Raw genomic sequence first — 15,596 nt, 5'->3', positions numbered from 1 at the left:
AATGCTGGTGAGGATGTAGAGAGACAGGAACACTCTTACACTGCTGGTGGGACTGCAAATTAGTGCAACCTCTGTGGAAAAGAATTTGGAGATACCTCAAAGAGTTAAAAATGGAAATACGATTCGATCCAGCAATAGCACTATTAGGCATCTACCCAAAAGAGCAAAAGATATGCTACAATAGAGACATCTGCACCCAAATGTTTATGGCAGCACAATTCACTACTGCAAAGATGTGGAAACAACCTAAATGCCTATCAATTAATGAGTGGATTATTAAAATTTGGTATATGTATACAATGGAATATTACTCAATCATAAGAAACGGCAGTGATCTAGCACCTCTTATATTTTCCTGGATTAAACTTAAGCCCATTATCCAAAGTGAGGTATCAGGAGATCGGAAGAACAGACTCCACTTGTACTCGCCATCAAATTGGTACTAACTGTTGAACACTAGGGTGCTCACGTGGCAGTAATACTCTCCAGGGCTTAGGGGGATGGAGGGGGTAAACCCACAACTAAAGGACACAGGGAGCATTGTAGAGGGGAAGGGTACACCGCTAACCCTCGCTCGGGTGAGGCAAAGACATAAAATGTAACCATAATGTTTGTACCCTCATAATACCCTGAAATAAAAAAAAAGAAAGAAAGAAAGTAGAATGGTGGTTGTCAGGGGGTTGGGAGAGTGGGAATGGGGAGGGAGTGTTTAAAGGGTATAGATTTTCAGTCTTCCAAGGTAAAAAAATAAATTATGGGGATGAATGGTTGTTACTGACAGTACAACAATGTGAATGTACATAATACCACTGAATTGTACACTTAAAATGGCTAAAATGGTATATTTTATCTGATGTATATTTTATCATAATAAAAAATTCTACTTGAAAATACCAATTAAAAAAAAAAAAGAGAGAGACATGGTCTCACTCTGACACCTAGGCTTCAGTGCAGTGGTTCACGCCTGTAATCCCAGCACTTTGGGAGGCCAAGGCAAGAAGATTGCTTGAGGCCATGACTTTGTGACCACCCTGGGTAACAGAGCAAAACCTGTCCCTACAAAAAAAATTTTTTTTTAAAATTTGCCAGACATAGTGGCATGCATCTGTAATACCAGCCACTTGAGAGGCTGAGGCAGGAGGACTGCTTAAACTCAGGAATTTGAGGCAGCAGGGAGCTATGATAGCACCACTTACTCCAGCCTGGGTGACAGAGTGAGACCCTGTCTTCAAAAAATATTTTTAATTAAAGAAACCCTGGACATATTGAATATAACATGACAACTATGGAAATCAAATTCCCTCCTCCCCAGGAGTCAGCTGATGATGCTTGTTTTATTTGCAAATCTAGTAACTTTTCTAAACTCTTTGTAAAGCCTGTATTCTCTGTCATGTGTAGACACTAAAAGCTATGTTCTGTTAGCTTAGTAGCCAAGTAGTATATTCACAGTTTTCTTAAAGGCCTAGAGCAAAAAAGCTGGTGAGGGGAGAAGGCGATAGAGAGACAGGGAGAGAGAGTAGGCGTGCACACACACATACATACAAGAATGAGCACAAATATCCTTCAAGTCTTTGCACACTGGCTCTGTATAGGCGCCCTTCTCAAAGTTTGGCCAGGCCATTTACCACTCAGCTGTAGTCTTCACTTTCTGCTTGCGCGGAGCTTGAATAGCAACCAGAGGAGAAAGCTTAGGGTTTTTTTTTTTTTTTTTGGAGACAGAGTCTCGCTCTGCATGGCGTCAGTCTAGCTCACAGCAACCTCAAACTCCTGGGCTTAAGCAATCCTTCTGCCTCAGCCTCCCAAGTAGTTGGGACTACAAGCATGCGCCACCATGCCCGGCTAATTTTTTCTGTATTTTTTTAGTTGTCCAGATAATTTCTATTTTTTTTTTTTCAGTAGAGACGGGGTCTCGCTCTTGTTCAGGCTGGTCTCGAACTCCTGACCTTGAGCGATCCTCCCACCTTGGCCTCCCAGAGTGCTAGGATTACAGGCGTGAGCCACCGCATCCAGCTGAAAGCTTAGGGTTTTCTCAGGCCTTTTCTAAGCATGTACCCAGCTCTGGGTACATACACGACCTTCTTAATTTCCTGGTATTTGTGGGAATTTTTTGAAACCCCTCATTCCCCATGAGTCTCCTTTTCTAACATCTTCCTTCTCAGGCTTTCCAGTCTATTATTTGTCTCAAATGTTGTCACTTGCTCCAAGCTGCTACAGACAGTAGTAATACCTTTAAATGCTTTTGGCAAAAGCTGCCCCAGCCTTGGGAACACTCCCAGCCAAAAGAAACAAAGGCAGGCCCTTGAGGGAGTCCTTCGGGGAACAGTCAGACAGATCAATGCTTTGCTTCCTCTGGCATTAGCAACCTGCACCAGAGGTGTGGATTTCTATCATCATGGCCACTACTGATCTGGGGGCAGGGGATAGCAGGCAGACAATTTAAAATGCCACAGCAGTCTCTTACTCTAAAGCAGAGGATTTATTCTTTACCAAGCCATTTCCTTAGTGTTTAAAGTTTGTTTTTGGTTTTTTTTCTTACTATATTCTAGAGGTCTTCAAAGTTAATTGACAGTTTTTACCAGTTCATCAGTTGCTTTTGAGGAGGGACAGTGCTCTCTAGTTCCCTACTATGCCATTTTCAATGATGTCCTGCTGTTGCCACCCAGACCCCTGGGTTACTGCCCTTCATTTTGCAATGGTCTTAGCTTCTAAGATCACTGTCACTCTCTCCAACTCTACTCCCTCCTTAACTTTTGGAGATTTTCATATGCATGTAGGTGATCCTTCTACCACGTGGCCTCTTGGTTCTCTTGAACCCCTCTCTTCAAAGATCTTCTCCCTTACTCTATCTCAACCACTCACTGCATATCTTAAGCCTTATTACCAACAGTTACAACTCTTCTATAATACCAATTCAATGTATCTGGACTTAAGTAGGCCCTTAATGCTGCTGGCCAATCATACTCTATGTCATTGCCATCCGTTCGCTCAACTACAGTCATGCATTAACAACAGGAATACATTCTGAGAAATGTACCTTTAGGTGACTTCATAATTGTGCAAACATCACAGAATGTACTTACACAAACCTGGAGAGTATATAGCCTAATACTTGCATAGGCTATATGGTAGTGCCTATTGCTCCTAGGCTACAAACCTGTAAGGCATGTTAATGTACTGAATACTGAAGGCAATTTTAACACAATGCTAAGTATTTGTGTATCTAAACATAGAAAAGGTACAGTAAAAATACAGTATAAAAGATTTTTTAAAAATGGCATACTTGTGCAGGGCACTTACCATGAATGAAATTTGCAGGACTGGAAATTGCTCTGGGTGAGTCAGTGAGTGAGTGAATATGAAGGCCTAAGACATTGCTGTATACTTTATAAATGCTGATCACTAAATTTATTATTAAAATATTTTTCATTCTTCAATAATAAATTAAGTTATCTTACTGTAACTTTACTTTATAAATTTCAGACAGGGTCTCACTCTGTTGCCCCGGGCTAGAGCGCAGAGGCATCATCACAGCTCACTATAAACTCGAACTCCTGGGCTTGAGCAACCCTACTGTCTCAGCGTCCCAAGTAGCTGCGACTACAGGTATGCACCACCACGCCCAGCTAAGTTTTTGTATTTTCTATAGACACAAGGTCCCACTAAGTTGCTCAGGCTGGTCTTAAACTCCTGGCCTCAAACGATTCTCCTGCTTCGGCCTCCCAAAGTACTAGGAGTACAGGCATAAGCCACCATGCCCAGTCTACTTTATAAACTTTTTAATTTAACTTTTGATTCTTTTGTAATAACACTTAGCTTAAAACACAAACACATTGTAAAGCTGTACAAAAATATCTTTTCTTTGTATCGTTAATCTATCGGCTTTTTTCTATTTTTAATTTTTAAATTTTTCTGTTAAAAACTAAGACACAAACACACACAGGAGCCTAGGCCTACACAGGGTCAGGATCATCAATATCACTGTCTTCCACCTCCACATCTTGTCCCAGTGGAAGTTCTTCAGGGGCAATAATGGGCATGGAGCTGTCATTTCCTATGATAACAATGCCTTCCTCTGGAATACCACCTGAAGGACCTGCTTGAAGCTCTTATTGAGAAGGTATCACTCTTTTCAGAAATATATTCATGGTGATTTGTTTGGTTTCTTTTTTTCATGATAGATTTGTTTATAAGCAAATAACACAAAATGAACATTTCTATTAATGAAAACCTTTTGGTGTTGGGGTCCATGTTTTCAAACTTTTTAAGGAGCTTGCTGAGGTCTTCAAAAGCTTCTGCTAAACCCTTCCCTGTTAATTTTCTTGGGGATTCTTCTCCTGCAGTTTCCTTTACTCTTGCCTCTTCTTCAGCTATGCATTCCTGTTCCATAATAATCTTATAAGACCACTGTCACATATTATCATATATATAGTGCTTTCTTGACCAAAACATCATCATTTGGCATATAACTGGACCTCCTACCTTTTGTCCTAACCTCCAATACCTCCACTCTCAAACGCTCTCACCTGATGACCTTTGCTTTCTATTTCGGTGAGAAAATTAGATCAATTAGACTTCTAGAAACTCCCACAATCACACCTACCTACCTACCAATAACCGCACCTCCATATGCTACCTTCCCACTTGTTATTATAAATGAACTCTGTGCTCATATAAAAAGTCAATTCATCCACTTACGCACTAAACTCCATTCTCTCTATCCTACTCAAGAACGCTGCTCCAATAATTCTCTCCTCTCTCCTATATCACCAGTATTCCTTTCTACTCAATCATTACCATCAGCATATAAATACATTCTCCCTCCCATCTTAAAAAAAAATCTCTCCTGGAACTAATACCCCTACCATCTACCACCCCATTTGTCTGTATCACTTTGCAGCAATTGCTTGTCAATTTTCATTGTCTACAATTCTACTTTTCTCATTCTCTCTTAATACTACCCCAACTCTACCAAAATTGCTAGTTTTGACCTCGCTGATGATAAATGGTCAGTTTTCAGTCCTTAAATAACCTATCAGAGGCATCTGACAGAGTTAATCATTCCTTCCTCCATCTAGCTTCCAAATGCCACAATCTCTTTATTTCCTCTTACATGTTTGTTCCTCCTCTACCATCTTTGCTCATTCCTCTCTTCTCCTAGACCCCTTAACACTGGAGTGCCCAGGGCTCAGTCCCTGGTTCTCTTGTCTCTCTATACACGACCCTTGATGATTTCATCCAGTATCATCATATCTTTAAATTAGCATCTATATGCTTTTGATACCCACATTTTTTTGTTTTGTTTTTTATTTCAGCATATTATGGGGGTACAAATGTTTAGGTTATATATATTGTCCTGGCCCCACCCGAGTCAGAGCTTAAAGCGTGCCCATCCCCCAGACGGTGCACACCGCACCCATTAGGTGTGTATATCCCCATCTCCTCCACCCCCTCCCATCTGCCCACACCCAATGAATGTTATTACCATATTTGCACTTAAGTGTTGATCCGTTAAAACCATTTGACGGTGAGTACAATGTGGTGCTTGTTTTTCCATTCTTGGGATACTTCACTTAGTAGAATGGGTTCAAGCTCTATCCAGGATAATATAAGAGGTGCTATATCACCCTTGTTTTTTGTGTCTGAGTAGAACTCCATGGTATACATATGCCACATTTTATTAATCCACCCATGTATTGATGGGCACTTGGGTTGTTTCCACATCTTTGCAATTGTGAATTCTGCTGCTATAAACATTCAAGTGCAGATGTCTTTTTTGTAGAATGTCTTTTGTTCTTGTGGGTAGATGCCCAGTAATGGGATTGCTGGATCAAATGGTAGTTCTACTTGTAGCTCTTTGAGGTATCTCCATAATACTTTCCACAGAGGTTCTACTAGTTTGCAGTCTTACCAGCAGTGTATGAGTGTTCCTATCTCTCCGCATCCACACCAACATTTATTGTTTTGGGACTTTTTGATAAAGACCATTCTCACTGGAGATAAGTGATATCTCATTGTGGTTTTGATTTGCATTTCCCTGATGATTAGAGATGTTGAGCATTTTTTCATATGTTTCTTGCGTTGGCCATTATTCTGTCTTCTTTTGCAAAGTTTCTGTTTCTGTCCTTTGGCCACTTTTTGATAGGGTTGTTTGATTTTTTTCTTGCTGATTTTCCTGAGTTCTATATAGATTCTAGTTATCAGCCCTTTATCGGATGTGTAGCATGCAAATATTTTCTCCCATTCTGTAGGTTGTCTGTTTGCTCTCGTGATAGTTTCCTTGGCTGTGCAGAAGCTTTTTAATTTGATCAGGTCCCATTTATTTATTTTTGTTGTTGCTGTGATTGCCTTTGGGGTCTTCTTCATAAATTCTTTGCCTAGGCCAATGTCTATAAGAGTTTTTCCAACATTTTCTTCTAGAATTCTTATAGTTTCACGTCTTAGGTTTAAGTCTGTTATCCACCGTGAGTTGATTTTTGTGAGAGGTGAGAGGTGTGGATCCTCACCTTCAGTCTTCTACATGTGGCTATTCAGTTTTCCCAGCACCATTTATTGAATAAGGATTCTTTTCCCCAGTGTATGTTTTTGTCTGCTTTCTCAAAGATTAGATGGCTATATGAGGATGGTTTTATATCTGGGTTCTCAGTTCTGTTCCATTGGTCTATGTCCCTGTTCTTGGGCCAGTACCATGCTGTTTTGGTTATTATAGTCTTGTAGTATAGCTTGAAGTCTCGTAAATTGATGCCTACCAATTTGTTCTTTTTGCTTAAGATTGCTTTTGCTATACGTGATACCCATATTTCTATTTCTAGGCCAGTCCTTTCTCTTGACCACCAGATCCATATATCCAGTTATTTACGCAGATTCATTTATTTACTAGATCCACGTATCAGTTATGTAATTACACTTGAATATCTAAGAGACATCTGAAACTTAACATGTCCAAAATTGAATTCCTGATTTCCCTCCCCAACACTCCAAACCCATTCCACCTGAAACTTTCCCTAAATTGATGACAATACCATCTTTTTATTAATAGCTGCTCAGGGCCAGGCGCGGTGGCTCAAGCCTGTAATCCTAGCACTCTGGGAGGATAAGACAGGAGGAATGCTTGAGGTCAGTAGTTTGAGACCAGTCTGGGCAAAACAAGATCCCGTCTCTACTAAAAATAGAAAAATTAGCTGGTCATGGTAGTGCGTGCCTGTAGCTTCAGCTACTCGGGAGGCTGAGGCAGGAGGATCCCTTGAGCCCAGGAGTTTGAGGTTGCTGTGAGCTAGGCTGATGCTGCAGCACTCTAGCCCAGGTGACAGAGCAAGACTCTGTTTCAAAAAAAAAAAAAATAGCTGCTCAGTCCAAAACAACTTCAAAATAGTCCTTAACTCTATTTTCTCACTTCCTGCATCCAATCCATCGGCAAATACTATTGGCTCTACCTTCAAACATATTCAGAAACTCATCAACATCCACCGCTGCAAATCAGATCGATCCACTGAAAACATAAGTCAACACAAATATGCACACACCCACACTCTTTTTCTCTATCACACACACATCACTCATGTCACCACTGGAGGTTGCTACTAAAGAAACTCCTTACTCCAGGTACCTGGTAATTATCGGAAAATTTTAATCATTTGTCCTGCCTTTCCAATAGGAACTATATTTCAAGGAAACAAAACAGGCCAAGATGATAAGGGACAACTCTTCTTTACAGAAAAATGACAACTAATAAATATAGGGGGCATGATAAAATTAGTAAATCAACAAATTGGAACCGGTAAGGAAAGAGCTGGCTCAAGCAAAGATGAGAAACTGGACATTCACATGGTACCAAAGTATCAATCTACAGATAATCTGCTATTGACAAAGAGGGAAATGCCACTGTATAATGGAGTGACCAGACTGTCAACAACTTACTGAAGCATTTAAAGACAGACAGATATCAAATATTATACAATATGAAACATATCACAACCATACATGCCTGGGAGCCAACTCTCAAGGTCACATTCCCACCCCCAAGCAGTTCTTGATTTTGGTAGCTTTCTTTACTTTACCTCCTAGACCACAAATAATCAAAAATCTCTGACATTTCTTCCCCTACCCTCAGTGGCCCTTAAGACTGCTGATTCCCACAATGACAAGACAGCTCTGGCAATAGAAACAAGGAAACGGTATTATACAGACCAATATGACGGTTACTACTTCCAAGAACAGGTTATTTTGAAATCAAGTATTTCTTAGCTGGGAATGAAAACGCCCATTATCTACCAAAAAAAAAAAAAAACCTATTCAAATATTCTCAAATTCCCCAGGTATATTTTAATTCAACTCAAAAAATGTTACATTATCAGGAATGTTTATAAAAAGATTTTTAATTCTAAAATTCACATTCAAGTAAAACTTGATATTATACAATAGGTTACCACTTATTCACTGTTATATGCTCTGAAACATACAGTCCCCAGAGCCCTAATCTGTATCTTATGCCCTATGTTTTGTTTGTTTTTGAGACAGAGTCTTGCTCTGTCACCCAGGCTAGAGTGCAGTGGTATAATCATAGCTCACTGTAACCTCCAACTCCTGGGCTCAAGTGATCCTCTGGCCTCAGCCTCCTGAGTAGCTAAGAGTACAGGCACATGCCAATATGCCTAGCTAATTTTTTTTCTTTTCTTTCTTTTTCTTTTTTTTTTTTTTTTTTTTAAAGAGACAGGAGTCTTGCTTTGTTGCACAGGCTGGTCTTGAACTACTGGCCTCAAGCTGTCCTCTCGCATCGGCCTTCCGAAGTGCTGGGATTACAGGCATGAGCCACCATGCAGGCCCTAATCTGTATCTTAATTATGCCCAAATTAAATTTCAGCTACCCTGTCACTTCAGCAGTTGGCTTTATGTTCTCAAACCCAAAGCAAGCATGGTGCCTCTTAAAATCTGATGGAATATCTGAACCTCTCTTTCTCTATACTGAGAGTGAAGTCTCCGGCTATCGGTAGGAAAAGGACAGCTGCCGTTGCTAATTTTTGAACAAAGGTATTCTTGCCCAAAAACTCTGCCATGTGTCTCGTTTGGTCTCGAAAAACCATATGCTTTTAAACTATGATCTGCTTTCTCTTCTGTCTTCCAGGACAGTGATCCCCAACCTTTTTGGCACCAGGAACCAGTTTCATGGAAGATAATTTTTCCATGGACTGGGGTGGGGGTGGGGTGGTGAGCGATGGGGAGTGGTTATAAATACAGATGAAGCTTCCCTTGCTTGTCGGCTGCTCACCTTCTGCTGTGTGGCCTGGTTCCTAACAGGCCATGGACCGGTACCGGTCCGCAGCCCAGGGGTTGGGGACCGCAATTCTGGAGCATCCAGAGAATTGAAAATAAAAGATAAGCAAAAGCAGTAGGTGGTATATCATTTGAGAATCCTAAAAGGAATCCTCTTATCCTAAACTCAAGCCCCAAGTGTACAGGTAAAGACATTCCTTTTCACCAGAACACAGTGCCTAGCAAAGCAACAGCATACCGTAAGCACTCCATGAATGAGTCTTTTGTGACTAGCTGATTATTCCAGGCAAGTAGATAAATTAGCAAAGCTATACCAAAAGGACAATGGAGGCCTTATTACATTAAAATCCTCCATGCTATCAAGACAATTATCTTCCTAAAACATAGATTACTCATTTACAATTAGTGAGCATTTTCTATAGACGAAGCAGTAAACTAATCCACAGAAATTAGTAAAGCACAGAACCTGTTATATATGGCTCACAATCTGGCAAACGAGATAGACACAGTTTATTCTAACAAAACTTACTGAATGTGAGAAGTTTCTGGAGAATACAGATTAAGAAGGGACTAATTCTGCAGGGGTAAAGTATCAGCTAAGACTTCACAGAGCAAGTGGCATTTGATCTTAAAAAATAAATAGGAGTTCACAAGATGAAGAAAAGAAAAGTGAGAGAGTTGAGTAAGAATAGCTTTTCAATTATAAGGAACTACATGAACAAAGTTTCATAGCAATGTTTATACCTATGTTCAGGAAATGGCTAGTCATTTGATATGACCAGAATATTAGATTTAAGTGAAAAATGACTAAAGATAAGGCTGGAGAGAAAGAACAGTGCCAGATTGTGAAGAACTTTTTCTGCCACATTTAGAAGTTTGAATTTCATCCTATAAGCAAAGGCTTTTGAGCAGTGAAGTGCCTCAGTTAGATCTCTTTTAGAAAGCAACAGCAGCAATAATATGAAAGATGAATCAAAAGAGAAATAATCAGAGGCACAGATTAGCTTGATAGCTATCATAGTGGTTTAAGCGAATAATAATATAAGTTGTGCCTCAAATATATATTCACATCCATAAAAAATTCCCATAGCCATTATCTATAAAATAAAATTCTAACTCTTAACACCGTATTTAAGGTCGGTGACAAACTAAAGTACACCTACTTTTCCAACTTTATTCCCTGTCCCTTCTTTTCCCACCTTACAATCCAGCCACACCAGACTTGGACCATTCCTTCAATCTGTTATGTAGATTCACACTGCCACATCTTCACTCTCACACTGTTACTCTTGCATAGAAAACTTGAATGAACTCCTACTCATCCTTCAAGAACCAGGTTAAAAGAAGGTTACATCTATAAAGTCTTCCCTAACTCTACCTCTCCCAAGGCAAAAATTAATCATGCTGTCCTCTAGGCTTTCATATAATGTCATTCACACTAATATATTAATAGGATATTGACATTGCATTGTTAGCTATCCATTCATCCATCTCCTCTGCTAGAATGTCTGAGCTAAAAACCAATCATTTATAAATAAAACTCGAATTAAATTATATACACAAAATTAACAAATTAACCTCTATATATACATATATACACATTTTTTTTTTACCTGGTAAAACTTGAATTTGAACCCAAGAATATGACACAGTGTTTGCGGTTCACACATACTCATGTAAGATTCTAATAAAGATATAAAGAAGTCATCGTGTTCTGGCCTGCATTCAAACACTTCTAAAATGACATCCAAAACTCTATTGGGATCCAGATTAAAGCATCCTGCAACAGATGAGACATACACAAATTCAAAAGTGATTATACATCATTTCTACTAAAGCCATTAACTTTCAGGGATAACTTATATATCAAGATAAAAATGTTTTTAAAAACAAGTTTTACAAGTTTGCTTCCCCCTTCCCCAGAGGGAAATATTCATAACTTTCAAGACCAGGAAGTCCACTCTACACATTTTAGAGATGAAAATGTGATTTGCCCAGGATCACAGAGTAGGTTAATTACAGACCTAGGGCTGGAGCCCAGGACCTGAGACACTAGTCAAGCAAATGTTCTTCTATTCCACACTGTCTCATTAGTTCTCGATTATTCAGACTGGTGAGAGATCAACATTATATATTCTTAGCAAAATATGAAAATCAAACAATGCATTTTAAAAGTTAGGCAACTTAAGAGGTTTCTTTAAATGTTTCAGGCAGAAGTATCTGGAATGTTGATAAACAGTTAAAAGTTCGGGTTCATGAAAGTGGAACATCATTTTCAGAATCAATTTTTAGTTTATCTTACATATACAACAAAGCTACAAAATGTAATTATACCACTGATTTATATCTATGTTTTCAGCAGCATTCTAAGGGGAAAAGTGGTATACTACTGATACTAAGAGATCAAAGAATATTAAGAAAGTTGGGGACATAACAAGGAAGTGGAGATGACAGAAGTAAAGAGAGAAGGAAGAAAACAAACAGCCTAAGTAGAAACAGAAAAAATAAAGGAAAGAAGCACTGAATAGGTGTTCATGGCTACTTATCCTTGCTAATCTCCCAGGGTGAACTAAAAAGCATTGGTGGACATGGATTTAATAAATGTCCCTACCAGCCACCCTATTCTTAATATATTAACACTATATGCATTCGGCTTCAGCTGTTACCATGATTATAATATAGTGCAGTTACATCATATGTACATTTAAGTTATGAGAATTCTTTTTCTTTTAGAGGCAGGGTCTTGCTCTGTCACCCAAGCTGGAGTCCAGTGGTGTGATCATAGCTCACTGCAACCTTGAACTCCTGGCCTCAAGCGATCCTCCCACCTCAGCCTCCTGAGCAGGTAGGACTACCAGTGTACACCACCATGCCTAGATAGTTCTTTTTTTAATTTTCTGTAAAGATGGGATCTCACTATGTTACCTAGGCTGGTCTCAAATTCCTGGCCTCAAGTAATTCTCCCCTTCGGCCTCCCAAAGTGCTGGGATTATGGGCATGAGCCATCGTGCCTAGCCTAAGTTATGAGAATTCAACCATTTGCACACAGCAGAGAGAGAGAGGGGGCGGGGAGAGAAATAGAAATAATTTAAATGATATAGGCAATTCTACACACCATTCCTCTCAATAAAACATACGCTGATGGGCTGGTCCAAAGGTAAGGAGTTACCTCAATTGATTGTTCACAGTCAGTTATAGATCAGACTCCTCATTCTGCTCTTCCCCCCATCTCACTACAGCACTTGACTAGTCTTAAAAAAAATTTTTTTTTTTAAAAAATGATGACCCAGAATGAACATGAGATATCAATCTGCTGTTCTCTCAGTTTATGTCAGTTCCCACATGCCTTTCATCAAGCTGAATGGGATTCTGATCGTTTAAATTATGTATTTTTCATTAGACACAGCCCCTAAATACAAGCTAACCACTTCACTGGACCAGCAAATAAACACCAATTTCTTCTAACATTACAGGAAAAGAGAACTGTGTTGAACTTACGAAGTTATGTTAGGTCTAAGCACTTATACCTTATGGATGATTTAGGGGATTTTTCCAAGAAAATTCTTATATAACCTATTCCTTATTCCTGACCCAAACATTCTGTAAGAGAAGATCTCCTGTTACTTCCAGTAACTCCACACTTATTAATATTAAATGCTCTAAAACTAATGTCTATTTCATAGTACCTTAGCAATCACTTAGAAAAACCAAATCTTCCAAATAACAAGTATTTTTCCCCTCTTTTTATGAGATCCGAATTTAAGCTCACATTTTCTTCCATTTCTCACACTAAGGAAAAGAAGGACTAGAGCAGTGATCATGTCTTACTTAAAAGAGCTCCAAATTTTCATAAATTCTCCAAAAAGATGTTTTCCTAAAGTCCTGGGAAGAAAACTTCTAAATATTTTGCCTCCCCCTGTAGCTCCAAAAAGTATGGCCTATGCATGTAAAAATGACTCCAAAAGAGCAATTAAAATCTTTAAATGCTGCTGGTGGGAATGTAAAATGGTACAACCGCTTTGTAAAACTGGCAGTTTCTTTAACAGTTAAATTTATACCTACCATATGACCCAGCTATTCCATTCCTAGGTATTTACCCAAGAGAAATAAATGTCTTTTTTAATACAAAAACTTGTACACAAACATTCATAGCAGCTTTATTTGTACTAGGAAACACTCCCCAAATGTCCATCAACATGTAAATGGATAAGCAAATTACAGCATAGCATAACTGTAGCATATACAGTGGAATATTACTCAGTAATAAAAATGGAAGAACTATTGATACAGGCAACAGTATGGAAGAATCACAAAATAATTACACTGAATTAAATAAGCCAGACCAAAAAAAAACAGTACGCACTACATGACTCCACTTTTAGATGAATTCTAGAAAAAGTAAACTAATCTATAGTGATAGAAAGCAGATCAGTAGTTGCCCAGAGAGAGTGAAAGAGGGAGTGAGAAAGGATAAATACAAAGGAGCAAGAAGAAACTTGAGGGGGAGTAATAGGAATGTGCATTATCTTGCTTGTGCTAATGTTTTCACAGATATATACATCTGTTAAAACTCAAATTATATACTTTAAATATGTGCAGTTTATTATACGTCAATTAAGCCTAAATAAAGCTGGAAAAATGCCCCCAAACTGCTATAACAGTGACAATGGATTACACAAGATCTAGCAAATTATCCAATTATATAACTTCTCCTACATTTACTAAACATAAAAATTAAACCACTAAATAAAAATGAATAACACTCAATTCTGTCATAGAAGACCAAAAAAACACAGAATTTTGAAAAATTGTAATTTTGAAAAACTGGCTGGCTTGTAATTACCCATTAGGCTAAATTTACAAAGCTTGTGAATAAGGACTAGAACAGCAACATGTTAGATGGAAATCTTTTAAGTGTTTCATTCACATTACTTTGAAGTTTACATTTTCAACATGCTGAAATATGAAGCACTGACTTGTGTTTTATTTAACAGTATTACTCCACCAAGGCTATTCTATCAGTGATCTGTACTGTCAACTATCCATTTCTTTCTAGGTGCAATTTAAGGCAGTAATCTGAGGTATGCACATTTATTTATAACAGATACCAACCTTTGCATCTTTCACAAAAAAAAAAGTGGCTTCTGAGTTTTCTATTAAATATCTCAGGTGCCATAAGTTAGTCCAATCAATTCCATCCATAAGATGGAAAAGGTAGCTAAACTAAATGTTTAGAAAATTATTAAAACCTTAGAGTTTTAAATAACAGTTAAGGTATTTCATATACAGTGAGACTCTAGTAATAATCAGTAAGCTTGAATGTCCAAGGTTTTTTGTTCCTAATGGCAGCTGTGGTAGAACGTAAGTACTCTTGTATTCAAGGCATCTTAGAAAGGCTTCTGTGAAGCCCAAGCATTGATAGTCATGTGATCTTAACAGAGATCATAAGCCTAGCTCCCTACCTCTACCACCAGCTACATTAAGGAACATACACATATGCAAACACACACACAAAATGCCTTTTGAGGAACAAACAGGGAACCGTACTAGAAGGGAATGAGTGGAAAAATAAAGAAACCGCAGCCCTATTAATGGCCACAGATTCATTCCTTCATTTAAGTAAATATTAAATAACTACCCACTATGTAGCCCCAGGCTATCCGACAGGTGCTTGTGATACAAAGATAATAAAAATGATTCCCCTAATCTTGAGGAAAGTTCATACCTTTTGAATGATACATCTCTGAAGAAATGCACTAAAAAGCAACTGGAGTTTGCCCAAGATGGACAAGATGGCCAATATGTTACAGTGATTGCAACTAGAGGCAAGAAATGATTAAACTGACGTTGGCTAGTGTAGAAATAAGGTCAAATTGAGATTCTTATCAGGAAAATAAAAGACCGGGATAATATTGTAAACATGACTGGGAGAGATGTCTAGCCTATACATTTCAGACAAGAAAACAAAATTATAGCCTCAATCATCACGTTCCTGACAGAATGGACCTTAAGGAGACAAAGAAAAACTATGTTTTTAACAAAAGAAAATGATCTGGCATCCAGAAAGAATTCCTTCAAAAGCAGGCTAATAAAAATCTATGCTAGACTATCTCTAAGAAATAGTATTTGCAGGCCAGGCATTGGTGGCTCACACCTATAATCCCAGCACTTTGGGATGCTGAGGCAGGAGGATCACCTGAGCCCAGGAGTTCAAGACCAGCCTGGGAAATATAGTGAGACCCTATCTCTATAAAAAATTTTAAAAATTAGCCAGGTGTGGTCCTAGCTACTCATGAGGCTGAGGTGGAATGATCACTTGAGCCCAGGAA

At 38.6% G+C, this 15,596-nt stretch overlaps 1 protein-coding gene across 1 annotated transcript in view; it reads right to left on the bottom strand.

The window, feature by feature from the left end:
• THOC2 (THO complex 2) overlaps positions 1-15,596 on the bottom strand; it is an 89,992-nt gene that overhangs the window by 63,909 nt on the left and 10,487 nt on the right. The window contains exon 5 of the mRNA XM_012664850.1: positions 10,881-11,047. Within this exon, the coding sequence (XP_012520304.1) occupies positions 10,881-11,047 (167 nt within the window). The remainder of the gene's footprint in view (positions 1-10,880; positions 11,048-15,596) is intronic.

This window comes from Propithecus coquereli, unplaced genomic scaffold (assembly GCF_000956105.1).
Source record: "Propithecus coquereli isolate 6110/MARCELLA unplaced genomic scaffold, Pcoq_1.0 Scaffold92, whole genome shotgun sequence".
NCBI classification, from domain to species: domain Eukaryota; kingdom Metazoa; phylum Chordata; class Mammalia; order Primates; family Indriidae; genus Propithecus; species Propithecus coquereli.
This window is presented reverse-complemented; position numbering and strand designations above follow the sequence as displayed.